Here is a 27,729-nt window from a genome sequence, read left to right as displayed (position 1 = left end):
AATGGAAATAAAACTATTTTGAAAACTACTGATATCTAGCAAACCCAAAATGTTAATTATGTGGTGACCTTGACTAAGCAGTTCTTAGAACACATTCTCAATTCCTAGCTGGTAATTTTTTTAAAACCACAGCTTGGTTTCCAAAGGCAGCACTACTCCATGACAGGCTCTGCCTCATGCTCCCAAACACTCTGAACCAACAGCTTTAACTTGTGCACACTTGCACTGAGAGCACAGTGAGTTATGGGTTTTCCTTGGCTACATGAACTCTTGGACATCACAAAATCATTGAATAATTTGGAAGAACCTTAAAGCTCATCCAGTTCCAGCCCCCTGCCACAGATAGAGACATCTTTCACTATCCCAGGTTGCTCCAAGCCCCGTCCAACCTGGCCTTGAACACTCCCAGGGATGGGGCAGCCACAGCTTCTCTGGGCACCCTGTGCCAGAGAGGCCTCAGCACCCTCACAAGGAAAAAATTCTTCCCAATATCCAGTCAAAATCTAACCTCCATTAGTTTGTAGCCATGCCTGTTGTCCTGTCACTCCAGGTGCTCTCCAGCTCTCTTAGAGCCCCTCTAGGCACTGGAAGTGGCTCTAAGGCCTCCCCAGAGCCTTCTCTTTTGTTGAACAGCCCTGTCACAGCATATGCCAGATCACATCCAGCTGTCTCACCAGCTGAGACAGCCACCATACACAGAGTATCACCACACAATTTCACAAAGCTTCAGCCCATACACAGTAACACCTTACCTCTTCAGAGAGCTTCAAGTGTCTGCCCACACAGAGTAACACCGTGTCACTTCACAAGGCTGCAAGGGTCTGCCCTTCTTGTCCTTCAGCCCAGCCTTTTATACCCTCCTGTTCATGCAGGGCACCTGTGTGCCCTCTGCTCCCTTTGGTGGTTGCTCAGTGCACCTGGGCACTCCATGGCTCGTTACCTCCAATATCATTCACCTGTCCTGCACAGCTGTACCCACTGGGGATGAGGCTGGGTCATGGCTCCACTGCCAATCACCACAAACTGTGTGCCACAGCACAGCCCCACTGCCAATCACCACAGCCTGTGTGCCACAGCACAGCCCCACTGCCAATCACCACAGCCTGTGTGCCACAGCACAGCCCCAATCACCACACCCTGTGTGCCTGCACAGACACTGCTCTCCCAGCCTGTCTCCAGAACTGGACTGATGAAATGCAACACCACTTCCCTGATGCTGAGCCTTTCAGCTGCTAGTTCTCTTAGATTTAGATGAACTGCACACAAAAACCTTCTACTCTGGAGCTTCCTGTGCAGTAACCAGCCATGAAAAGAGTTCTCCAAGACAAGGAGAAAATGAGAATTGCCAACTGTACAGAAACCCCACTGCTGTAAATCCCTAAGACAGCAGAGTCACTGTTCCCACCACCAGCTGCTCCAGGGGCAGAGCCAGCTGGACATCCCCACTGCCAACAAGCTCCTACACAACAACACTCACACAATCAATAAGAATAATCTACAGTTACTTCCAGGTCCTGAGTACAGCCATAAGCAAGATTTCAAGTGTTAACCTTTAGGCCCAGATTTTCTTAAAATTATCCTGCAGAACATATATATATATATATTTAAAACATCTATATTTAAAATTATCTATTTACCTAATCTATAAAACTTTACTACAAGCCAGACTGCCATCTGGAGAAAAAACACCTTAAATTCAATTTCAAGTATTCATCAACATTAAAGTTGTTACTCTAAGTCCTTTGAAGATCCTGAGACAAATACTCAATTATAATTATGTAAATATTCAATCAAAATAATTCTATAAATATTCAATCAAATATAAGGGAGAAAAAAAAAAGTAAAAGAATGGAAGCAGCTCCCAGAGCAGCAGTACAACTTCCCTGTGCAGGCCTGCTCCCACCTACCCAGCCCAGGCTTTCCAGAGCCCTCAGCCTCCAAAAGCTGGTCTCCTACAAAATTTGGCAGCTACCAGAGGCTGAGCTGTCTGATCTTTTTTGCAGTCACTTGAGATTATATACATGGCTATCCCTCCTTGCTCAGTGACACTGATTTCCAGGGATCTCTTCCTACTTCCTTCACGTGTGAGCTGCACAAAAAGGAACAAGGGATTGAAGGAAGCCAAGCAGTTTTTACTGACTTCCAGAAGACAGATATGGATTGCACACAACCCTGGAAAACTTCTTTTTAAAATCCCAGAATTACCAACTCTTCCTCACAAATAACCTGACACAACTCCTTCGTCGAAAGATTTTGGCATGGAACGTATTTCCATTATAGTTTAATGTTAATAGTTCATTCCAACACCTAAAAAACTATGTCTATAATACTATTTAAATATTTTATACATATTTTTGACTTAATTAAAAAAAATAGTTTGAGCTACTACTTTCCTAGTCCTCAAAAAAAATTCAGAGAGACGCCAACTTTTAAGGAGTCCCTTAAAAATGTGTATTTCACCTGGGAGCAGTAATGACTCCAAGGAAACACCCACGGCGTGACCACCTTTGCCCCAGCCCCACAGAAACAGGTTCACACACTCAGCTACAGCCCCAAACAGAACTTCTGCAGTGTGACCAAGACAAGGTCAATCCCAAGACTGGTGTCCCAGTGCTTGCAGAATCTGACCACATACAACTGAATTCCTTTCTGCTTTGGAAGAGGTCAGTCTGCACCTCACTTGGATGATGACTCCAAGAGCCTTGTTGGGCCTGCAGAGGCCATGGGAGTGCTCTCAGCTTTAATGAGAAGCTAACAGGGTGACTGAAGCCACCACAAAGGTGAATTAACCCAGCCCTTCTCTTGCAGCTTCTTCCCCCAGCATCTGGAAAAGGCAGTAACCTCTAGAAGCATCAATTCCCTGAGGGGACCCCTGGATCCCAGACTCCCTTGTCTTCCCAGAGGAATGCTTGCTATTATCCACAGTACCACCCCAATGTACTGTTTGCACCTCAGTGTCTTCCTCCCAATACATGAACCCACAGACTTCAACTATTGCACAAGTGATTTTCAGGTCTGATCAGGTTTTGAAGCTGAGAACAGGCTCCTACTTGAGTAGAAATGCCTTATCATTAATGACTGGCCAGAGTGGATTTACACCAAAGTCTTCAACACCTCCAAGGACTTGCTGACCCCAGGGGTGCTGGGCCTGAGGTGCTCCTTCTACACAGCACTTAATCAAACCTCAGTATCTAGCTTCCACCTTACATTTTTACATAAAGCAGAAGTGTCCACACCTTCAGGAAAAACACTTTTTAAAGGAATAGTCAAAGCAGATGGACACACATTTGAGAGCAACTTACCTAATTAGCTTCATGATGCCCATCACACATGTAAAGCCCAAAGGCAAGGGAATCTCAGACACAACAATTTGGCTGAAAGCAGATATAACTCACAGGAAATAAGTTTTAGGAACTGGTTTCTCTGTTACAAGAGCTTCTAGAGGAGAGCAATTAATACCCAACAAGTGACTGGTTTTGGCAACTCAGGCTTGGTGCCCTTAAAATGAGCAGATTTTTTTAAAGCTGTTACATTGCTGTTACAGTTAAGATTGTATTTGGATGAGTTCCTGGGATACACAAATCACCTACTTCTAAACAGGCTTCTGAATGTTATAGACTAAACTTCTTAACTTACAAATAATTATTTTGCTGTTTCCAGTTTACAATGGTAAAAAAATGAAGACTTCACAATGGGTATAAATGGGAGGTAAATGTATTTTTAAAAACAGAATAAAAAGCTGCATGTTAAAAACTGGCTCACAGACTAATAAATACATACATCAAAGACATGAAATTTTCAGCAGCTGGTTTTAAAGAGCAAGGAATTGGGAAAAAACTAGCTGTCCTGTCCAGACTCCATTCCGCCTCTGTGGTCTATGTACTAAAAATATCTGCAGTTGAAAAACAAGTTAACAGAGGAGTAGAATCAGCTTTGTCACCTATTTTCTTTTTTAAAAATTAAGCTACTTCCTAAAAGTGTGGTGTAAAACCTAGAGAAACTATTAATTTCTTCATGCACTTGATGACATTGAATTAAAAAAGAAATTATTTTAACCCAGAAAAAATGAGTCATTGTATACAGTAAGGACAGCCTTACTGCAAATTTTCTACAGTAAAAGTATTTCTAGAAATACACCAGAAATTACTTTCCTATAACAAAATATACAATTATGTGTTGCATCATCATTGAGTTTCAATACTTAGGCAAAACAGAAACAGCTACTGTGAAGTTTCAAAAAAAACCCAAAGAAACCCAACTCCAAAGAGCAGAAAGATGTTTTGACGGCTGTGGAGATGCCAGAAAGCAATGCTGGACACCAGGAATCTCCAGAACAACTCCTCTTCCCAAGTGATGTGCAGTTTGTGAATTAGACTGTGAGAGAAAACTGATCCTGTTCTATGGGCTTCTCCACCCAGGCTCCAAGTCCTGCCTTCAGGAATGCTTTAAACAAACACTCTTTAGCAGTTTGATACTCCGTGGCTCCTTGCTTGGTGTCGTGGTACAGGTTGGGCTTGAGGATCTTTGAGCGCAAGCTGGAGGAAAGCTGTGGGGTTGAGAGACGAGAGAAGGAAAGAGACAAGACCCCATTAACCCAAATAGCACCAGAGTGAGTTATTTAAACAGCTAATATTAAAACAAGGTAAGGATCTATCAAACAAAATGTTGAGGCTAAAAAAAGCACAAATATACTTCCTGGAAGCTTTATTTCTGAGAGTAAAGAGTGAAACCTCAGCAGTGAAAATGGGATTATCCTTCCAAATAAATTAAAATGCAAATGCAAGCTCAAAGGAGACAGAATGCTTCGCCTACTCAGCTATAAACCAAGGAATATGCATTTTGGACCAGACAGCAACACATTAAAAAGTAAGCTAACAAACACATTGCTCTTTTCCATTACTGCATGAAGCAGCAGCTACCTGGCCTCAAGTTGTACCAGGGGAGGTTTAGATCAGATATTAGGAAAAAAAGCTTCACTGAAAGGGTTGTAAAGCATTGGAACCGGCTGCCCAGGGAAGTAGTGGGTTCACCATCCCTGGAAATGTTCAAACAATGTGTGGATGCGGTGCTAGAGGACATGGTTTAACGTGAACATGGTGGTGGTGCTGCATTGATGGCTGGACTTGACCATCTTAAGTGTCTTTTGCAGCCTTAATAATTCTGTGGCTCTAACACAAGGCTCAGCTTAGAACAGGCTGAGAAAGTGGCTTCTGAGTACAGAAAGCACATCCAGGTGTTTCACTAAGACTTCAGGAGTGCGAAGGCGGCCCTCTGGAGCCGTACCTTGGCGTGGATGCGCATCCAGCGGCTGTAGAACGCGTGCTTACAGAGGCGCGACGCGCGGCCCATCTCGTCCTTGCCGGTCGTGGCATTAATGACTTCCAGGCCAGAGTCTCCCACTGTCCAGTTCACACTGAAGTTCGGGGCTTTCCCTGGCTGACGGGCTTCTGCGTTGCTGATACCTGAAAGAAAAGTGATGTTTAATGATGGTAATAAATACAAATGCTTGACTTTTGGCTTTTGTTGGGGAGTGAAAAGTCTCAGAAGCAGATTTTTTTATTTTGAGGGCATTCTCTGCAGATTTCCCACCAACTCTCAGAGGTAACACCATGAACCTCTCACTCTCATTCTGGCTAAAGTGCTCTTCAGTTCTGTCCCTCCCAGTGGGGCAAGTGTGCACCGCTGCAGAAAGCAGCCTCCTCAGCAGAGGGGACCATGGAGAGCTCTGTGGCAGGAGGTCATGGGGTTCATCTCGCTTCCAAACGGATGCGAAGCTATGAACCCTGGAAATGTTCATGGCCAGGTTGGATGGGGCTTGGAGCAACCTGGGATAGTGGAAGGTATCCCTGCCCATGGCAGGGGGTGGCATGAAATGGGCTTTGCAGTCCCTTCCAACATAAACCATCCTGTGATTCTACTGAAAGTGAGCCCCATCCTCAGCACCCTCCACAAAGCCAGAACTGGCAGACATTTGGGTCTTCCAGCACAAACCCACTGTGTTCTAGCTGACTCCCCATTTTACAGGCCCAGAGACAGGGAACCACAGGATTCCAAACAGGACTCAATCACTTTGCTCAGTGTTAAATTAGGTGACATCTTCCAGCTATGGCTCTATCTCCAGGGATGGAGAAGCAAAGCCACCAGAATCCAACCCAAGTGCAAACCGAGTCTGGCTGCCTGCCCGGGGCAGGATTTCTTCCCCACAACACCCAAAGATGGACTATACATAATGAAGGTCACAGCAGCTGCTGCTGTGCACGTGTGACCCCTCAGACATTGCAGGGGTGGCTAAACTCTATTTAAGATGCCTCAGTCACCTCACAAACAAAGCACCAGGGCAATTTGTTCTCTCTAGTAAATGAAAATCACACTTTTACTTTAAGGCAGCTCTCGCCAGAACCTATTTCAAGTCTACTCTGCTGTTAGGCCAGGTCCTACACTTAATAAAATCTAAAGAATTTGTGGAAGCTGAACATAAGCAACACAGCAGGATGCACTTCAGGCTGATATCTGGAACACAATCTAATAAAGCTGGGCACCTGGGAGCAGGACTGGCTCACCTGGCTCAGTCTCATGGCACCCCTGGGCCCAGCACTGAGAGTGAGCAAGGTCAGAATGACCCAGCAAAATTCAGTTTGCTTCCTATCATCAATTCCTCATTTAATAAACAAAGACACCTTTTGAAATATAAACCACTGAAGCTGTTACATTTTTACTCTTGGTTTGGATCAATCTTGTCACTATGACTGATAAGAAATGATTAACTGAATAATAACAGAAAATAACCTACTATTCCCCGTTTTCTTATAATATAAGCTGAAAAAAAATGAGAATTGATACAAAAGTTGGTTTTACCAAAAGTACTGGGCAAAAGTGCTAAGAAATTGATGCCACATTACAGTTTTTTGTCTTTTTTTCCCTTTAATTTAATGACAACTATACTATTACCTTTACTTTCATTCCATACTCTATTAAAACAGTACAGGGATCAGACAGAGGTCATCAAGGACTCCAAAACACTTGTGATATCACAACCAGTCCCATAAGCAAATCAAATAAAAATGAGAAAGCTGAACATCCAGTATGCACTACATCTCCACTGCAATTACAATATTCCTTTCCTTGGTTTTTGATGGATTAATTAAATTTAAAAAAAGAACACCAAAACCAACCCAGATTTAGAATTTCAAATAGATTTAATTAATAACAACCCATTCAGCTGCTTATTTGTATGCAAGAACCCTGGAGAGATGTCAAAGGAATCCCTGATGGTGGATCACAAGTAGCATGGACAGGGAATAAATGTCACCTCAAAATCAAAGCATTTGATAAAACTTTAGGTGGGTCATATCTTCCCCATCAAAATCTAGCCATGAATATAGCACAATATGCTGCGATTAGAAACAGGAAAGAAATTTAAGATAGAAAATCAAATATTTTACTCTTCTTTGAAAACTAATAGAACTAAAGCTATTTAGAGAACATTGCTCAGAACTTATTGTTGAGTATTATTACAAAGGGATATAATAAAAGCAAAGGTCACAGCACTTTGTGCCAGTGCTTATATAAATAATAAAGTTTGACAGTTCTTTGAGGAGAGAGCTAAAACAAGCTTCATGAAAAAGGACATAGAAAGCTGAAAAACACCACTGTGAACGGGAGGATAAGGTACCAAAAGAACAGCCTAATTTAAAAAAAAAATCACCTGAAAGATTTATTTTTGTCTACCTTAAAAACAAATTCACTAACACTTGGATAAAGATGATCTCTTTGGGAAGAGTGAACACAGTTGGAGAGCCTCCAGCCTGGGGAAGACCTGGGATGTGTGTGGGGAGGAAAAAAACTGAGGTAGGATCATTGATGATACTAAATGATTTTTAAACAGCTCTAAGAGGAGCAATAGCAAAAAGTAGCAGAAAAAACCTCACATACTGGGTGCCTAAGCAATAAAAAGTCAGATGAAATTCCTCACAGATGAATATAAAGGAACACACATGAGGAAAAAACCCAAAGCAATCCTGCACAAGGAGTGCTGCACTTGGAGCTTGATATTAGCATCCAGGAATGAGATTTTAGTTTCTAACATTCAGTTCTACCAAAAGGTCAGGTCAGTCAGCAACAGTAATCAAAGTGAATGTCAGGAATTATCAGAGAAGGATCAGGGAAGTGAACAGAATATATGCCACTACATGGACTGGTATTGCTGCTTTTCACTGACTATCAGCTACTGCCCTGGTCTCACTAACACAAAAATGGGTCTGCAAAATGACCCTTTATGTGAAAGGGTCTCCGTGCAAGGAACAACAAAGTAGACTAAGACACTTCAGCTAGCAAAAAATAGGATTTATGTAGGAAGGAATATCTCAGAGGTATAGAAAACTGAGTGTCATGACCACTGCTTATGGCCTGGATCTCACAGAGCACTGAGGAACATCTAATTGAGTAAATTAGCAGAAAGGAAGTTCCTTTGCACAAACCTCTGCACACTCCACAGTCCTCCTTACTCAAGGAAGCTGTGGATGGCAAAAAGTTGAAAGCATTTCAAGAACTGGAAGCAGGAATGAACAAATGAAAGATGTGTTAAGGATTTCTAAACATAAAGATCTCAGTACCTTTCTCAGGCTTCAGCCCAGGTGAACTCCTGCATGTCCACCTTCCACCAGTGGCTCCCCCTCAAAAAGAGTCTGTGCAGGTCACCCTGCAGATGGGCAACTTGATATTGGCTGATTTATCCAACTATCCTCACTCTGATTGAGAAATCATTTTTTTTTTTTCAGATTATTCTAGAAATTTACAAGATTCGAACCTGTCTTCTCTTCAAGTAGGGGTGGCCACCCCTCAGGGAGAGCTCAACTGCCCTCAGTGCTGGGGTGCTAAAGGCACCTTGAAAAGCTGGATCCTGCAACCAAGGCTTCCAAGAGTCAGCACAGGAGGGAGCTTTCTATGAATAGACAGATTTCCTGCATCCCTCAGCTGAAAAACACCTGCTCTGGTATGCACTGGAGTTCAATATATGGGGATGTGTTAGTGGTGGTCAGGGCAGTGTTCATGGTTGGATTCGATGATCTTGGGGGTCTTTTACAACCTTAATGATTCTATGATTCAATTTGCTGGCAAAAGATGTAAGCAAAAACTGTCTTATAAACAAAGAAAGATGATGGAAGACAATTTTTAGCAGTACAAACAGTATCTCAAAATAATTTTGACTTAATGCAGGTGCCCCAGAAGACATAAAATTTGCTTTATTAGAGGAAGAAAACCTGTTTTTACAGTGCTTTCTCAGCTAAACAGGCAGGACAGTGAGGCAAGACAAGTATTTCTGTTCTAGTTCACCCCCCTGGTAGAAATAAATCTCAGAGGGTGTGTGTGTGTGTGATACAAGAAAGAACACAGTACTGGAGACAGGTATTTCTGCCACACTTCCTCTAGGTAAGAATACACTGAAAAAATATGGGAATCCAAGAGCACATGGGCAGCTACACAAACGCCCCAGCTGAATCTATCAGCAGAGGTCAGAATATCAGCTTTCAAGACTGAACCAGTAAAAGAAAATACATCAACATAGTTCTCAGCCCAACCTCCTAAAGAACCTTTCTGTACATTTTTGAGATGTGTATTTTTGTGAAAACTCCACAGCTGAGAACATTTCCAAACTCTCTCTGCTGCACAGCAAGTCCTGGCTCAACTGTTTAAACAGATGGTTCTACTTCATGGGAAATAGATGATAGCACCATTGCAGAAAGATGATTTTCAAGAAGACAAGGTACTGTTACATGCTGTGAAAAGGATAACAAAGATGCTTCTCACCCTGCCACAAACCTGCTGTCTTGAAGGACTGATAAAAATTCCCCAAAACTAGGCAGAAACAGTCCATACATCAGCTACCATGCCCATAAAACTATTAGATATTTGTTACAGAGTGTTGCAACTGTTACTTGCTAATATAAGGACAAATACGTTATTTAACATTTTTATACATCCTAGTTTAGGGAATCCATATTACCTTTCTTACCTAAAGAAATACCCGTTGTTCACAATGCTCTTTTCCCCACTCCCTCCCTATATTTTTTTTTTTTAAATTCATGTCAAATTTCGAACACGCTTTAAAATTATGAGCTTTTTTCTCCCTGTAAAAATAAACACATGCCAAAAGCTAACCTCTACAGAACAAAGCAGTAGACACAGTGAGAGGGAGGATGAGATTTCAGTTTTAAAGCTTTCAGAGCATTACTGTAACAAGCCATTTTAGAATTTAAGACAGGTGAGGTGTCATCTCCATCCATTCTGAGTTGATTATTGACCTAGAAATTGTGAACCAAGTGTGTCTATCTTGGCATAGTGATAGATGAAGGGACCACTCAACAAAAATCTGCAGTGCAAGAGAAGTGACAGTGAGTGCTAACACACTATTCCACAGGAGGGAGATTTCCCTAAGCCTTCAACTCTCTTCCTAGGACATGTTCCAAACGGGAATGGTGTGAAAACTCATCCCAAGTTTCATCCACCACTTCTTTCCAACTTTTAAAGGTTCTTGCTATGGTATTTCTGACTGGGTGTCTGTATTATGTTTGGACCACAGCTTCTCTATTGTAAGCAGCAAGCAGTTTACTCACAGCAACACAGTTTGCAAGGTTTTGAGAACTACAAAATCACAATGCTACTGGAACAGACTTAGTTACCGGCACGGCCTTCTCCATTAGATACTTGCCACTAAGTAAAGGTCTGTTGAGTGTATAAAGAGGTGGTAGATCTTCTATCTCTGCTATCCTCTGGTATACGGCTCTGGATAGATGATCCCCATGATATAAACTCCCCAAGATGATGCTAGAGAAGTAAATTGGCTCCACAAAGAGGCTAAGTAAGGCTCCTTGAATACCCAATACGTTCCACCTAAGAGGGAGGGAAAAACAAAACAAAACAAAAAACAAAAAAACACTTTCTTTTTAATGAAACAAGTAACATCTGCCAGACATAACAGCAGTTAATCACAATGGACCAGACTTTCAACCCTTCCTCCTGACTAGCACATGACCATGGTAGCATAAGCTGTGACACCTGCCAGAATTTCAGAGATCAGCTTAGGGGATACTCAGTGTAATCCTGAGAAAAATGCCCTAAAGCAGGAGCAGACTCTGTAACTTGTACCCCTGCTAACATGTCTGGTGATGCATTTTCCAGCACTCTGATGCCAGAGATGGACAGGATCATTCAATGGGAGAAAGCCAAACTCTGAGATTCTCCCCCAGAAACAGCAGCTGATACCACCAGAAGACACCTGGCAGGGAGAAGAGCATCCTTCCCAGAGCACAAGAAGGATTTTCTGCAAGACCTCCATACCTCACCACCACAAGGAAAGGCCTGTCCTTCAAACCCTGGCCCAACTGGCCACATCCTGCTGGCAGAAAGGGCATGTGCACTGGCTTGCAATAGCCATGGGCAGCGACAACACTGAATATGAAAACTGAAAACATACAAAGAATGCATACAGTCTTTGCTCCTTTTAGCTGCTTCACAGATTCCAAACATAAATCCCTGTCTGAGAAATGTGATTTACACTGGGTCAGGTCTGGTGGAAGGGATACAGAATGCCTAGGAGCAAAATCCTGATTTTGTTGGTTTTTGGTTTTTTTGTTTTTTGTTTTTTTTTAATTGTGCTCATTTGATAAAGTTTGGGCTCTCAATGTCTCTGTAACTGTCACACAAAATACTTTTGAAAACCTCAACATCTCCTGCAGAGTATTTTCACTGCCTTGCTCTGAGGAATACTGAGGCACTATGAAAGTAGCATATTTCAGTCTTGGAATCCCAGAATGGTTTGGTTTGGAAGGTACCTTAAACATAATCTAGTTTCAAACCCTGCCATGGGCAGGGACACCTTCCACTATCCCAGGCTGCTCCAAGCCCTGTCCAACCTGGAGTTGGAGTCCAACTGCAAAAGCCAGACACAAGCAGCAGGAAAAGTTTCCTTTGGTGCTTGGATAAAACAGAGGAGCACATCAGAAGCTCTCATGCTCCCACAGAATGTCTGTCCTTATTAAAAAGCCCATGCTATACCAGGTTGCAAGGTTCTCCTAGGAAAACAAGAAATTCAGATGCTGCTAACAGTGTTTCCTGCAGCTTGTGCTGGGCAGGCTACACAGCAGCATCCTTTTAGGCTAGAAACTCCACACCACAACTGCTTCACTACTCCAATAACTCAACTACACAGGCTGGCTTCAGGACTTGCAATATGTTTCTTTTTTTTAATACCAAAATGGTAAAACAAAGATTATAATCCAAAGAAACTATTTCTTTGCATATCTTTACTGATGATGAAAATGGAGGCAATATGCATTAATTTACTCACCCATCATTAAAAAAGCTGGCCTTAGTAAGTAAATAAAAATACTGTGCTAATATATGAGGTGTATTTTACATGGAATAAAGGCATATTTTTAATAAGACTGAAAACCCAATGAGCAAACAAGTGTCAGAGTAAAGATATCAAGTGAAAATTGCTGCTTCCCAGGACCAATATGCCTTTCTGACTGCTACAGACACAGGTAATACTATGGAAGAAACATCTGGAAAAAGAATTCCAAGACTGAGCATTGCAAAGACAAGGCACACATCCCATTTTACACTACATCATCAGTGCTTAAGTCATTTTAAAATAGGCCAAAGCACTCCTCTGGCAAGCCCTTACTTCCTAAATAAACCCTCTGCCAGACCCTTTTCCTTACTTCTGACTTCAGTATTTCCAGAGCTCATGTTTTGCTGCTTCCTCCCACACCTGGTGACCTTTTCTGGCAGAGAAAATGAAAGCTGACATTTGTCTTGTGAACTTCTGGTTAGAAGAGGACGAGGAGTGAGGACAGTGAGCAAGTCTTTGCAGAGAGGACTGTATGACCTGATATTAGCTGATATTCCTGGGCACAGGACTGCTTTGCTGGGCTGTGCTGAATCCCCTTTGCCACCCCAGCACACACTCGTGCTGGGCTCAGGGCACTGCAGAACCACTCACACAACCAAAACTCTTCATATTCAGTAGGCAGGGCTGGGTGGTGGTTAGGTTTATAAAACTAGCTTTAAATTTCACTGTTATGACAAAAGAACATATACTTCTCTACAGAAATGTGTTCTTTTATCAGAAACTGGTTATAGTGCAGAGACAAACAGGAAACCCAAAGAATAACGTAATCAGTAAGGCTGGAAAAGCCCTCTAAAATCATCAAGACCAACCACTAACCCTGTCCAGCACCAACGTGCTCACCACTGTTCCCAGGTGCCACATCCACACACCTTTTGGACACTTCCAGGGACACTCCACCACTTCCCTGGCAGCCTGTTCCAGTGCTTGGCCAAATTTTTCCCCAATATCCAACCTGAACCTCACCTGGCACAGCTTGAGGCCATTTCCTCTGGTCCTGTCCCTGGGAGCCTGGGAGAAGAGACCAACCCTCAGCTAACTCTGCCCTCCCATCAGGGAGTTGTGGAGAGCAAGAAGGTCACCCCTGAGCCTCCTTTCCTTCAGGCTGAGCTCCCCCAAATCCCTCAGCCTCTCCCTCTCAGATTTATGGTCATGTTCTGCAGATCACAGCAGAGTGAAAGAAAGGACTTTCTTCTTGTTCCTTTTTTATGCTGTACTTCTGTCAAGCAGTATTATCTCACTTCCATTAGCATGTACACTCAAAAAACTTTTATGAATATAAACTGAGAAGGAACCACCACCACACATCAGTTTTCTAAAGGCCACAGGCATCACCTCCAGAAGTGGTAAAGCTGCCTCATCCTCCAGCTTACAAACACAGACTGGCAGAACTCACACCAACAACTGCTGCCAAAATAGCATTAACCTTTACTGAAAGCAAAACTTCTTTATTGAAATTAAGGGGCCAAATGCTGTATTTAACTACAAACCATGCAGTGCAGAGCAGAAAAACCAAAATGCACTGCAAAAAACTTCAAGTCAGTGTTGTGTTTCCAGTGGAGCAATTAAACAATGGATTTTTTTTTGTTGTTGTTCACATTAAAAATAGTATCAGAAAAGAGTTAAGTAAGTGAACTGACTTAAGTCTAGCTTACAAACCCAAACTGGGTGCTAAAGAACGAGCATGAGCAGAACACAGGAATGCTGCATCACATCAACAGACACTGAAATGCCTAAAGTAAGGCATGTAAAGCAGAGAGTTGCAGATGGGAAAGAACACCCAGGGAAGCAGGTAGAGAAATTCTTCAAATGTAAACCTTCTCACTGGAAACACCTGAGATGCTTGCCTAAGGTAATCAAAAAATTGTTTTATGATAGTATTTAACATATTCTGAGTGTTCTGTTTTTAAGTTACAAGAATTTTCTCTGACAACCTTTAAAAGCTTCACCTTGAAGTAAAATTGATATTTAAAGTGCAAGCTCTTAGATTGGAATAAACAGGCACAAGATTTACATTCAAACAGCTAACACTTAAACAGAGGTGCCCTGATTTGAGATGAGGTACAGCTAACTGTGATTCCTCCACTGTTGGAGTAGAAGGACAGTGTTGGGAAATGCTCCTTCAAACCAGTACATCCCAACACCTTTGCAGGCTCAGCCCCAAGCTTGGCCTTTGCAGATCAATGCACATGGGCTGTGTTCAGCTCCTGTCAATTTACACACAGGACATTCTCTGTGTACTGTGCTCACCTGATGAATTATAGATAAGCACCTCAGTGGAAAATCTGAATTTTATTAATTTGTCACACTCACTGGTTTTCTTATTCTATAGGCACTGCTGTATATCTTGTTCATAACAGTCTGGAGGATGGGTGCACTTCCTCAACCTTTCTGCTGTTCTCAAGCACACTGCACTAAAAAAAGAGGGTGGAGGAACCAGAGACTGACACCAAATCAAGAGGAGTCCTCTCCTCCTTGCTATGTTGTCACATTTCTGCTTTGGACCACCATCTGCTCAGGGCTATCTACAGTGGGTTCCTAAAAGGTCTGTGGATTTCTTCATGAAATGCAGCTGATTTCACAGCTCTTGACACATGAGAAGGTAAGCAAAATTTAACTCTCAGCAACACTTTCACAGCATGCTGGTAGCACCTCTTGCCAAAAATAAAACCAGTTAAAAATACACGTGGCAGGTAAAAACTCTCCTCTGAATTTTCCAAACGCAAAAGGTACAGAAATTCTGTTATTCACATTATTTTAGAGAAATTGCAGAATTGAGGGAGGCCTAACAGCAGCGAGTCATAAAACTTGATGTTAATATCAAACATCTTAGTTACTCATTTTTATACAGAGAGCAGAATAGGGCAGGGAAGTCACTACGTGTGACCCACAATGGTGTCCACATGGAACTGGGGCCAAAATACATCTCAGGAAAACAAGAGTCTCCTGCAACTACTCAAACAAGGCAAAACCTGACAAGTGTTGACAGCTCAAAGAGCTTCTCATATCAGTATTATTTATAAACAACAATTACTATGATGAAATGAAAATTACTTAGTTGGCACTTCATTTATCACAAGTTTTTTACCAGCAACTGATGGCAAGTGAGAGAAGGTGTCACTGTAGAAGATACAGCACTATCCCAGAAACCACTTCTTCTGGCATGCAGAAGGCACAATTTCAAAACTAATTTCTCTTTGTCTCCTAAAGAGATTAATTCTCTATGACCACTCCTCTTCAAGAGCCACAGCTGTAAACAGGCAGCAGTATCTTTACAAGGAGTGAGAGCTTCTTTTAAATCAAGTGGCTGGCTCAGCAGCCCACACTATAAATTGTAAGTACAGGAAGTCTCTGGTCTTTGACAGTAGCTCTTCTCACAAACACCATTTTAGATTTGCAGTTACAGGCATGCAGCTCCCCTTGTAGCTGCACTCAGGCAGGCAACCACACAGCTCAAATTTGTCCCAGCTTTTTTGGCACTGCCTGGATTTGCTGCCTATATGTTGTTGGAGACTGAAATGTTATAGTTTATGACTTCAACATCTTCATGAAGAACCTTTGCCTATTACAGCAAAACTATATAAAAGCTGCAGAGAAAACCACCAAAACCCTGAATGGGGTCCTGGAGTGCATGTTGGTAAGATAAAGTGACTCAGGTCTGGGCTGGGGGCAGAAGAATACATTCACAGAGGGATCAAGCTTAGCACCTTGGGGGTGGAGGGCACAGCCCTGGGGCTACCAGCTGCCAGGCTGGCACAGACCCTGCACCAAAGGGTGCAGGGAGAGAGGTTTTGGGTGTGTGGTGAAAAAGCCTCTGCTCAGAGGCAGTGAATGCTCACCCTCTGCTGTGCAGAGCTCAGCTGTGGGGCCCTTCACCCCAGGAGAAGCTGCAGGACAGCTCAGGGTTGTCATGGCCCATCGAAGGACCCTGAAGCGGTCCCCAGACCCTGCACATGCTGCAACACATCCAGAGTCCTGCAAGCACAGTGTCTAACTGGCCCCCTGCAAGGGAGGCACGTGGGCATCCCCACCTGCCCCAAACCTACATTAATCCACTGGGTTCTATACTTTTCAGGGCTGCAGGGGACCCTCACCACCAAGACCAGATGGAGGGGAGCAACGAGGCATCACTGGGACCCCCCTGTCACTCTCCCCTGTCCTCCTACCCCCCCCCACTGCTTTCTCTATTCTTTTGTTTCTCTTTCTCTTTGCCTCTTTTACTAGTAAATAAAATATATCAATTTTTGGCATCAAGATTGTGCCAATCACGTTTTTTGGGTATTTTTTGAACATTCAAAGTTCTGCCTGTTTTATACACAGAGACTTAGTTTTCTTTGTTCTTCTTGGTTTAAACTAGATTGTAACATATGTGAGCTTAGTTAAGAGGTTCCATAATGGTACACCTTGGGTAGTCATTTCTCACCACCTCCCCTCAGGTATTTCACCTAAGTGCCACAAAGCCACCATGCACTGCAATTCACATCAGCTACTGTCACTGGGTTAAGAACTGGTAAAGAGAAATGCTCACTTTTGGGGAAAAAAAGAGGAACACTGAGTTAGAAATGTCTGTTTGGATTTCCCTGGATGAGCAGGGAATGAGCACAAAACAAGGCCAGTGGATGGGTGTGTGATGTTCTTTCACACAAAAGTTTATCAAAAAAATATTTTCTCTTCTTTCAAGTAGAAGAGCACCAATGACCTCCCTCTTAACAACTCAACCTTTCTCAGTTCCTAGAGCTTTTCTAAGAAACTGTGTGATAAGAAATTTTGTGCTTCTCAGCAGAACATTAGTCATTAACTGGAATGTTTGATAAGAAGGTAAGTAATTATTTGAAACCAAAAATATAGGCAGAAAAACACATCAAAAGAAAGACGACAAAAATCAACATTGTGAAGTACCATGGCACCAGGCCAGGATACATTTAAAACAAATGCATGTATATTAATGTTAACTCTGGTCAGAAACCACCCTAACTCCTTACTGCAGAGCCACCAAGCTCTACCACACCAGGAGAATCCTGTTTTAATGCTTCCAGTCCAAGTGAGATTACACTCATGGCCCTCCCAGATTTCTCACAACTTTTCTTGGATGCTCCTACCAGGTCTAGGAGGGTGCTGGGCAGCACACTGCAGCAAAGCACTCAAAGGCTAGAAACAGTAAATTGGATTATCCAGATAATCCACACAGATGAGGCATTTCAGATAAAACTGCAATCCCACATCCCAAATTTATCCACATCTTTCCCAAACTGTGACTTGTAAACCTTTGGGAAAACTCAGTGGAAATTCCTGGGTCTGAGGCATACTGGAGGACTGATTGCTGGACACTATGGAGAAAGGCATTCTTTCAAATGTAAATGGACAAAACATGTCAGGGCAATGTGAAAAAAAAAAAAAAAAGATGAAAATTTGGGCCTCCTTACCCGTCATATAGTCTTTGTTCTGTGTCAAGGGGTTCTATTTGCTTCCTTCACTGGCACAAACAAAATTATTCCCATTAGCCCCAAGGAGAGGTGACAGCTAGCTATGGAAGTGAGAGATGGATTCTGTTCTGCATCACACAAAATCAACAAAAGAGTCAAATGTGTTCTAGCTCAACAACTAGCTTTTTTTTATATATATATTTGCAATGATAATGTGATAAAAGAATGTGGCATGAATCCCAAGTCAGGTGGTTGGGAGAAGCCCCTGGCATGAAACTGGGAGATTTATTTGGTGAATTTTACTGAAAATATTATAAAAGAAGACAAAATGTGATTTCTGTAGAATTACCTTTCCCCAGCTGCTTGTCCTACCTTCTGAAAAGCCCTATTCATTTATGTTAGCGGTATTTAAACTAAAATAAAATGCCTTCCTTCAACAGAGATGCTGATTACATGAGACAAGACTAAAGGAACAAAGCCATTATATAACTTTCCTCCTCTATTTTTCATTTGGCATATGCAGTTCACAAGAATAGTTCCAACTTAGTATCTTTACTAAAATTTGAATCAGGCTAATGGTGACTTGAGAAAACAGCAGAGCTCTTTTAATTAAAACATATATAACATACATTTCATTGAAAATAACAGTTTCATTAGCTGAAAAATTTGCCATTTCTCATCTACTTTGTAAGAGCACAAAGGCTGCAAACACGCAGACTCATTTAAAAAAAATATGATGATGCAACTGTCCCATATTTCCAATACTTGTTAAAGAATACTACTGCTGATTTTTTTGTCCACTTATGCTTTTGAAAACAAACAACAAAAATCTTCCAATCTTTCTCAAAAAGAACAACAAAAAACAAATTTGATGAAATATAAATGAAAATATTGTTCTGGAAGCAAATTATTTCAATAAAATATTTAAACTATTATTAAAATTCTAGAGTACAAGCTGGAAGTGCCCATCAATTAGGATTTTTTTTAACAGGGACACTTTTCACCATGAAATATAATAAAAATCTAAACTATGCATGGAAAATGTAGTAATCTTTAATATCATGGAATGGTTTGGATTGGAAGGGACTTTAAAGTTTGTCCTGTTGCAACCCCATGCCACAGGCAGGGACACTTTCAACTAGATCAGGTTGCTCCAAGCCCCACCCAACCTGACTTTGAACATTTCCAATAATGGGGCAATGATGAGGAAGTTATTCAAATGTAAGTCATGCAATAGATTTATTGTACTGTTTTCCTAATGGTATACTACTTTAGGGGGAAAAAAAAATCTAAAACATTCCTCTGCTATTCCCCAGTGACAGAAATACAAAACAAAGCTGTCATGACTTGATGTGGCTGGAATGGTACAGAGTGATTACACCTTGCCTCTGAAGCCAGCAAAAGGTGTGACACCAATTGCAGGTGAAGAATGAGAGCTTTATCACAGGGGTGGCAGCCACCCTCACACTATATCCAAGCAGTGAGATAAGTCCATCAATTCCCTGCACATTCATTGTGGGTACCATGCACCCCTCCTCTCTTGTAAGAATCACAGGATGGTTTTGGATTGGAAGGACCTTAACTTATTCAACCCCTCTGCCATGGGCAGGAACACCTTCCACTAGTCCAGGTTGCTCCAAGCCTCATCCAGCCTTGGCTTTGAACACTTCCAGGGATGGGGCAGCTACAGCTTCTCTGGGCAACCTGTGCCAGGCCCTCAGCACCCTCCCAGGGAAGAATTTCTTTCCAATATCCCAACCAGCCCAGCCCTGCTTCAGCTTAAGGCCATTCCCCCTTGTCCTACGCCCTCCTTCAGCAATAACATCAACAGTAAAAAGCCAACCAGAGTCTCACCTGGCTATCTTGTCACTGCAGGACATGGTCAGCAGCCTCTCTCCTTGCAATACCCCATCCCACGTCTGGATAGTGGTGGTGGAGCGCACAGGGATGGTCCCTTCCCCAGACTCGATTTTTGTCCGGAGCTGTCCTCTGGCTTTGCGGTTTGGATGTCTGTCCCCTTGGTCTGAAGGACAAAAAACACTGAGGATCAGCTGAGGAACCTTCTCAAAGTGTTTTACATTAGGATCACAGTGAGAAGGACTGATTTGAGGTATTTGCCTGCAGTTACTGCTGGCTTGCATCACAGTTCCTACTGCTCTTGGCAACTTAGCTACAGCGTCAGACACCTCTCACAAATACTGCCTTCCAAAACACACTTTCAGTTAAACCAAGCTTTCACCAAAGGAGCAGTAGGAAGCAGGCAGCTCTTGAGCTCTGTTCTGTGTGTTACAGAGTTAAAATGAAGTTAATGGGCAGACTGTGGAAGGGGCAGGCAGAGAACTGCTGTTAAAGGATGGAAACAGGGAAAGGGGATGGTTAGTTCTGTAGGAATACTTGCTGACTCACTGGCTTATCTCAGTTAGCATCAGCCTCTTCAAGACCACAGGGTTCATCACTCTATACTGAACTTCTACCACAGAGGAAGAACAGCTCAGATTTTTTTGGAAGAGATCTTTGTCTAACACACTTCTATGCTAAAAGGAAAGAAGACACCTAAATTTTAACCGTGCCACTTGTACATGCCCCAAGAATAATTTAAGCTCCCTTGGGTGGAAGAGGAGGACTGCTGTCATACCCTCTTGTGCTGCTTCATGGGGTGAGAAAATCCGAGCATCACCACAAGGAGATGTGCTGATATAGAGATGGAACTGCACATTCTCCTTCAGCTTAAACCCGCCTTGCTCTGATTTGATGAAAATGGATTTTTGCTGATCTTCTTTATTGCTGCAACAGAGAAGAAAGCTGGAGTCAAAACTGACATTAACATGGACACAGGCACAAGCTGGACAGACTTAACAGGCATTAAAAACAAACACAGGATGGTTGACATTTCTGTAATATAAATCTAACAGTTATGACAATTCACTAAATTAAAGGACCATTGAGACAGGAAACAAAGAGCCTGTGGCAATCCCAGATGTCAAGAGCTTTCAGGCACTTAAATGAAACATCAGCAACCTTCAGCCCACTTCATATTATTTTGATTTATACATTTACAGTTTACAAAATGATTGCCAATTATTTTCCCTGTCCTCCCCTCTTCATGACACACCTCACTGAATAAATGTTTTGTTCAACTCAAACTTCAGGGCAAAGGGCACGAGTTCTAAATTCAACATCCTAATGCAACAGGACAAGTGCTTTACACTGAAATAATGAAGACAGATGTTTTCCACAGACACCTTTTCAGCTCTGTGTGACCAGCTCATCATCTTTTTCCCTCCAGTTTACCTTAGGTAAAGCTCAAGTTGTGTGTACAGAAATTTCAGCAGACACCGTCGAGCTATGATTTCTGCATGGCAATCATTTAATGCAAGACCACGATCACTCATGTATTCCCCATTGATGCATTTTGTTCCTGTAGAAACACTTATTACCAGGGCATCCTTCACATCTGTACCTGCAAAACAAAATTTCAGGAAGGAGATGCAATTAACATCGTAAATAATGCACTGAGTGATCTTCTTGCAGAACCCAAACAAGGCTCTTTTTTTTTGCTTGTTTGCTTTCTTTTTAAAACAAGAAAGCTTGTTGTTTGCTTCTTTTTAAAAAAATAGATGCTTTTCCTTCTGATAATTTACTTATAACAAAAGCTTCACTCAGCCATACCTCCCTGCACCAGTACCATCAGTGGTTCTTACGAGAACTACTCTCTTCATGTTAGAGCTCAGACAAGTTAAAAACTGAAAACTTGCAAGTAAAAAGTGATGCTTCAAGAAGAATTATTAAAGCCTGAGATCCAAAGTGCTTTTTTTCCTGAGATTCAGGCAGCCAACAAATTTCAGCTGTACCTTCTGGCACCTATGCAGATATTCACAGCCACTTTAGAAATCTGAAAGGCGTTGGTTTATTAAAGCAGCAAAACATTTTGGAAGGGTATTGAGCCAACAACAGGAAAGCTAAGACTAGGGAAAAAAGAAATATAAAAAGAAATATAGATGTTTACATAACTGTAAAAATTACCAGTATAATGTGTAGTTCTTGGTATGAAACCATTCCATGAAATAGAACTTTAAAAGTACATTGGGTGGATGTTTTCTATACAGAGAACTGCCTTTATCATTTAAAAAGCCCAGCTGAATGAAGGACTAAGAAAGACAGGTCAAAACGCCACTTAGCAAAACACTCAGGGGTAAAAAAAAGCCCCACAAGATAAAATGAACCTGAGCCCAGCTGGGCCCTCCTGCCCACAGGGTTGGAGGAGAAGCACCAAGCTGTAACACAAGGCTATGCCACGGGGTCATTTAATTCCAGGCATTCCCAGACACGTATTCATGGCAAGATATTTTCTTATTCTGTGTTAAGCTATTTCTTCTGTTAATCAAAAGGAATTCACATGTTAGTTAAGTCTTAATTCTTTGGCACATGACTCTTCTTGGAATTGCACATACAGGGCTGTAAAAACCTGTTAAATATTACAAAACACAACACCACAAAAAATAAAAACTACAGCATGTTCCTCATATATTTGGGGCTAAAACAGTGTTATTAGCAGATGGAGGTCTGGCTGTTGCTCCACAGAGCTTGAAGAGCATCAAGGCTTCCCAAACCTCCCAACAGCCTGTGTGAGTGGGAGGGCAAGAGATCAGGAAGGGAGACAGCTGGGACAGCCTCAAAATGAACATTCCACCAAGGGTTCACATGGATTGAAGATCAAGATAAACCTTAATGTGAGGAAAACTCAGCAGCAGCATGGTCACAGATGAGTTTAGGGCAGAACTGCACTGTTCTGGCTGACTTGGACAAGCAGAGATCTCGTGTCAGCACCCAGGGAACCACAACAGCACTGCTGACATGTGCACACCTCTGCCATCTGCCAAAACATCGACTGCTTTCTTCAGATATTTTTACTAAAATGACTAACACAGAGCACTAAGAATAAAATGTAGCAAGAAAAAGTGCAAAATCCTAAAGCCTTGGAAAGAAGTGTAATTCAGGCATAACATGCCCAAACCAGGAACACCGATGGGGGATTTTATTTATTTTCCCGAAGTTTCAGGATCAACTTTAAAACCTACATTTCTTGAGCTACTCAGATGTCTCAGGCAGAGGACAGGAACTCTGTGGAAAAAAAAGTATTTACAGGTCTAATATTCCTGTAAGTACCTGAGATTTAACCTCTATATTTAATCCACCTTCATGATTAAACAGTAAAAATACATTTCAATACTGCTTGACTGAAAAGAGTTAGTTTACTAGATGCAAACATAGCTCTCATATTTAAGCATTCAAGATACTACTATTTTTTTTTTTTAATTTACCTGTTGTCATGACAATTCCAGCAAGGACTTTTCGACGTGCATGTGGAGATGAGAAATTTTCTGTCAAATCACTGAATTTATCTACAACCAAGCGTGCAACAGCATCAGCTAACACCTGTAGGACCATACAGAAATGCACATTAAAATAATTTTTAAAATAATTTTTAAAATTACAGGAGCATTAAATTATAAAGATTTACACTTTTAAAATGATTGGACAAAGCAAATGAAGTCAGTTTTTATTGCTCACTTTAAAAATTGACCTTGAGGTGTCCCTTGCAAGTGGAAGCAGAGGTTTGAGTGCTCTGTGTCTACCAAAACAAGGTCAGACAGTGCTAAGCCAAGCACTGAAGCACCTAATTCCCATGATCTGATGAACATTTGAGGCTTGGGAGAACAACTGGATAGACAGATAAGTCTATATTCTCATGCTCAGACCTCAAAACACATCATTTCAGTATCCTCAACATTGAACCTGACAATAAGATTGAAGTAAAAATCCATGCCACTCAAAAGAACCTTTTATAACAATCTAATTCCTTATCTATTACATAAATAAGGACAATTTTGTTTTCAACCCTAGTTTAATGCTTCCTATTTTTACAAGACCTATACAAAGTTAGGAATAGAAAATATCAGTGTACAACCCCAAATAAGTGATCTCAGAATTAGGAAAGATTTCTGTTTTTCTTTCAGGAAAACTTGAACTTTAAGTCAGGCTGTAAGTGAGGCTAACTTCCAAAAGGAAGGAAAACTTTGAAATAGCAGTCCTGCTCCTACTGACAGACAATCCAGTTCAGCACTGCAGCTAATCTCACCTGCTGTTTTCAAGGCAACTGGAACTGTAACTGCTAGAAAAAATGAGTCAAGACCAAATTCTTGGATTTTCACCTGAAAAGAAGCTGAAGCCAAGGCAACCATGTCTTGATAACATGTTGATAACAGCAGTATCAATCAAGAGATGTTCTAGGTGTGCATACCTGGCCCACAGCTTCACATGCCACAAAGGCACAGGTATTGTGTCACACTCACCAGTGCCATTCAGATGTTGAGTGAGGCACTGGAACAGAGAAGCTGTGGCTGCCCCATTGCTGGAAGTGTTTCAGGCCAGGTTGGTGGTGTTTCAGGTGTACAGGTTGGGCAGGGCTTGGAGCAACCTGGGATAGTGGAAAGTGTCCCTGCCCATGGCAGGGGGTGGATGAGCTTTAAGGTCCCTTCCAACCCAATCCATTCTATGATACAGATGTGTTAGATGCCCAAAAGGGAAAAGAAAAAAAAAAATTGAAAAAAGGGAAGAAAAAGGTTTGAAGACCATCAGCCCCATCACCCCCATTTCCTTAACAAGGCTCATGGGAACCAACCAACCTAGAAATGATGTGGACATGCTCTCAATGTTAACTTTCTTTTGGAAAAGCTTTAGCAGCCAAGAAATAACTAAAGCTTGGGTGTGATGATTACAGAGCTCAGCAGCTCTCACCAGAGCCTGACAGAAAACAGTGACCAGCAGTCAGGTCCCAGCTGCACCAGCCTCATCCAGGTTTTGCAATCGCTCAGCTTGTGGAATCAGAAGACTCTTGACATTGCAAACACCAATTTTCTTGAAACATTTGAATGGACTGCAACTTAGAAACTCCATATATTTTTCAGGAACTCAATTTAGCTCAGGGGTCATGAACATGTCCAGTCAGGCACTGATTTTCAAACACAGTCTTTTATTGCTGGACACAAAATTGGGTTAGTCCACGTTCTGCCAGCACTACAACCACACAGCTAAAATCTGCATTTAATTGCCCTAGTACTTACCTAATGCAGAAAGCTGAAATTTAAGGTAAATACACAAAAGAAAAGGCAAATAGTTTTTAATCACCCTCATCTTAGAAATGGAAAATTAAAACACAAAAGGCTTAAATTATTAAGCTCCCTGCAGCCATGAGGGCAGATCACTGTATAGCCAAGGCACAGAGTCCCCATTCCAGTGTTTTACCCCTAGCCTCACTGCACAGCAATGGATACTTCCTTCCCAGTTGCAAGTTTTATGCTCTCTCTGTAATCCATGTATTTTCTGCTCTACCCTACACTGTGATGTGCTGGACAGCACATTGTAAAATAATGCTGAATGACATTGTGATGGAATATAGATACTACAGAAACAAACAATTCCAGACAGGAAATGCTTCAGGGCACTTCCAACCCAAACTATGCTATGATTCTACACTTAACAGAGGCTTTTCTAAAGAAGTGCTGGTGCGTGGTGATGGTAGCTGGAGGAGTCTTCCCCAGCTCTGGGAACTGAAACTGCCATGTGTTTCTGGGAAGAAATCCATGGCCACTTTGCCTGCTAATGCCATGACAAAAGGCTCCCTGAACAGCAGCTGGGTAGTAAGCCTGCATACAGGCTGCATCCATTAGCTTCTTCCAGAAGGATCTTTTTTTTCACATAACAAGCAAAGCAGAGGAAACTGTGGTGGTGGTATACAAAGGAGCACACAGTGAGTTCCTCCAGGAAGATGGAAGCTGGCACAGCAGAAGGGGATGGAGCTGCATCTCACAGAACCTGGAGCTAAGCTGCTGGCAAGGCAACCTAAAAATGCTTGGATGAACTTAGAGCCGGACACTGGGGAGGACTCATAAGAAGGCCTAAGCAGAACTCCACCCAGACAAAATGAACCCTGGAGATGCAAACAATCCAGGATGAACTGGAGAGGAGGAAAAAAAACACACTGCCAGAAAACAGGCAGATATATTAAAGATTTCTTATTTCTATTTGATACACGAATTGCGTGACAACAGCTGGGCAGTGAGGAATAAACTCTGTTAAATGCCTATAGAGGTAGTCACTAAGATTTTGGTCTTTGGTAAGAATACTCCCCCAGGAAATTAGAAGAATTATCCCTCTCTCCCAGGCAGCCTATTACACTGATATAGTTAAGGGCATGGAAGAGAAGGGAATAAGGCAGCACCAGGAACAAGACTTACTGGCCAGAAATTACATCCTGCTGTCCCCATCTCAAAACCATGGACTTGAAGCTGTTTCCACAGCAAGCCCAAGCCAGTGACTGGCCTGAGTAGGGATCTTTCACATCACATTCTGTTCTACTGTCTTTCATATAAAAAATATTGATTGGAACAGAAATGGAACTCATGTCTCACCTTTCCTATGAATGCTCTAACATCTGACACACAGTTTCTCTACCCCTGCTCCTGCATTAAATCATTATTTCAAGTTGAGTAATTCAAAAAAGGAAAGACCTAAAATAGCTGACAGTTGGCTCAGCAAGGCATGTGAGCTCCACATTATTTTGGGTGTGTTGTTCCCTTCTCTGATGAAGTCACAGTGAATCCACTCCTTTTCACACACACAGACTGGTTTTGGTTAAATACAGATGTTGCAGCAATGTTGTAGCAGAACCACCCTGATCATTCACGCTTGAAAAATATTCCGGAGCTGATGAAGTTCAGGTCAATCTGGAGCTGAAGAAGACCTTGGAAGGCCCTGGAGACCACCCAAGATGAATGCTGGGGATCCCCTGAATGGTGGGAACGGCAGCAGCAACAGCTCACAGCTCTCACAGGAACAGACCTGAGACATCTCAGTCCTTTGTGCTCTCCTTGGATCTCCAGGGACCCTTCTCAAACAGAAACGTTCTCCCTTGGTTTGTTTTGAATTTTTTTTCTTATCTTCACAGTTTATGGCTTATGTGAACTTCCCACTGCAGGTAAAATCAATGTCCTCCCCTTTAACAGTGACCAGCACACACAATTCAGAGAAGTTTCCTGTAATGACTTAAAGAAACTTCTGCCTGGTTGTAGAGTCTTTCACTGCTTATACTGATGTATCTTGTATATTTCTTCCAATTCCTCAGCAATTATTCCAACATATAATTCATTATATTCCCATAAATATATTCAATATTAACTTTTTCCCAGGTTTGAATCCATCTCACTCTTATTCTCCTGTATACACTCAGCAATCCACTGCAGCCAACTGCCTAGAACTCCTCAGTACCTCTGCAGAAGCAGCTTTCCCAGATCTCCAATCGCGTTATTATTTGTGTATCTTTTATAAATTTGAGTAATTTTTTATACTTCTCCTTGCCCCTGCTTCTCACCCCAATTTCTCCTGCTTAACCTTTTGTTTCAAAATCTGTCCACAACAACAGAAGGGGTAAATTGAATTAGGTGAATGATTAAAAATACTCTCTCTGGTGATGTTTTTCAAACTGATCTCATTTGCAGCTATACTGCTCACTTGTGTAGCACAACTTGCTTTCTCTCACCACAGTCAAGCTTTCTAATTTAAATAACTGTATTTAAGCTTCAATATGTACGATTTCAATTTCCAGCTCTCTGCACACCTTGACTAATCAGTTATCTTTTTAAGTAAAAAGTTTGAGGAAATAACATTAGGAAAAACCTCCATATCAGCTTTCTAACATAAGCCATTAGTGGCCTGAAGAGGTGATACCTCCAAGCAGCAGGATCCCACTGTCTGATGGAAAACTTTTCCTTGAGTGACACCAGCAGCCTGGACTGCTGAAGGTTTGAAGCATACACTGGGAATTACTGCTACCAGCAT

At 41.9% G+C, this 27,729-nt stretch overlaps 1 protein-coding gene across 6 annotated transcripts in view; it reads right to left on the bottom strand.

Moving 5' to 3' along the window:
* Positions 1 to 3,698: 3,698 nt before the first annotated feature.
* Positions 3,699 to 27,729, bottom strand: part of ADARB1 (adenosine deaminase RNA specific B1) — a 61,250-nt gene continuing 37,219 nt past the window's right edge. For all 6 annotated transcript variants that reach the window (XM_053947744.1, XM_053947748.1, XM_053947746.1 and 3 more), the window contains 7 exons: positions 23,154 to 23,268; positions 21,124 to 21,292; positions 20,468 to 20,616; positions 19,687 to 19,855; positions 10,709 to 10,890; positions 5,284 to 5,462; positions 3,699 to 4,546 (listed from right to left, as the gene is read on the bottom strand). In XM_053947744.1, coding sequence (XP_053803719.1) covers positions 4,370 to 4,546; positions 5,284 to 5,462; positions 10,709 to 10,890; positions 19,687 to 19,855; positions 20,468 to 20,616; positions 21,124 to 21,292; positions 23,154 to 23,268 — 1,140 coding nt within the window. In that variant the 3' untranslated portion in view covers positions 3,699 to 4,369. The remainder of the gene's footprint in view (positions 4,547 to 5,283; positions 5,463 to 10,708; positions 10,891 to 19,686; positions 19,856 to 20,467; positions 20,617 to 21,123; positions 21,293 to 23,153; positions 23,269 to 27,729) is intronic.

Source organism: Vidua chalybeata, chromosome 7 (assembly GCF_026979565.1).
Source record: "Vidua chalybeata isolate OUT-0048 chromosome 7, bVidCha1 merged haplotype, whole genome shotgun sequence".
Classification (NCBI taxonomy): Eukaryota; Metazoa; Chordata; class Aves; order Passeriformes; family Viduidae; genus Vidua; species Vidua chalybeata.
The sequence above is the reverse complement of the archived record's forward strand: the minus strand, read 5'-3'. Positions and strand labels throughout refer to the sequence as shown.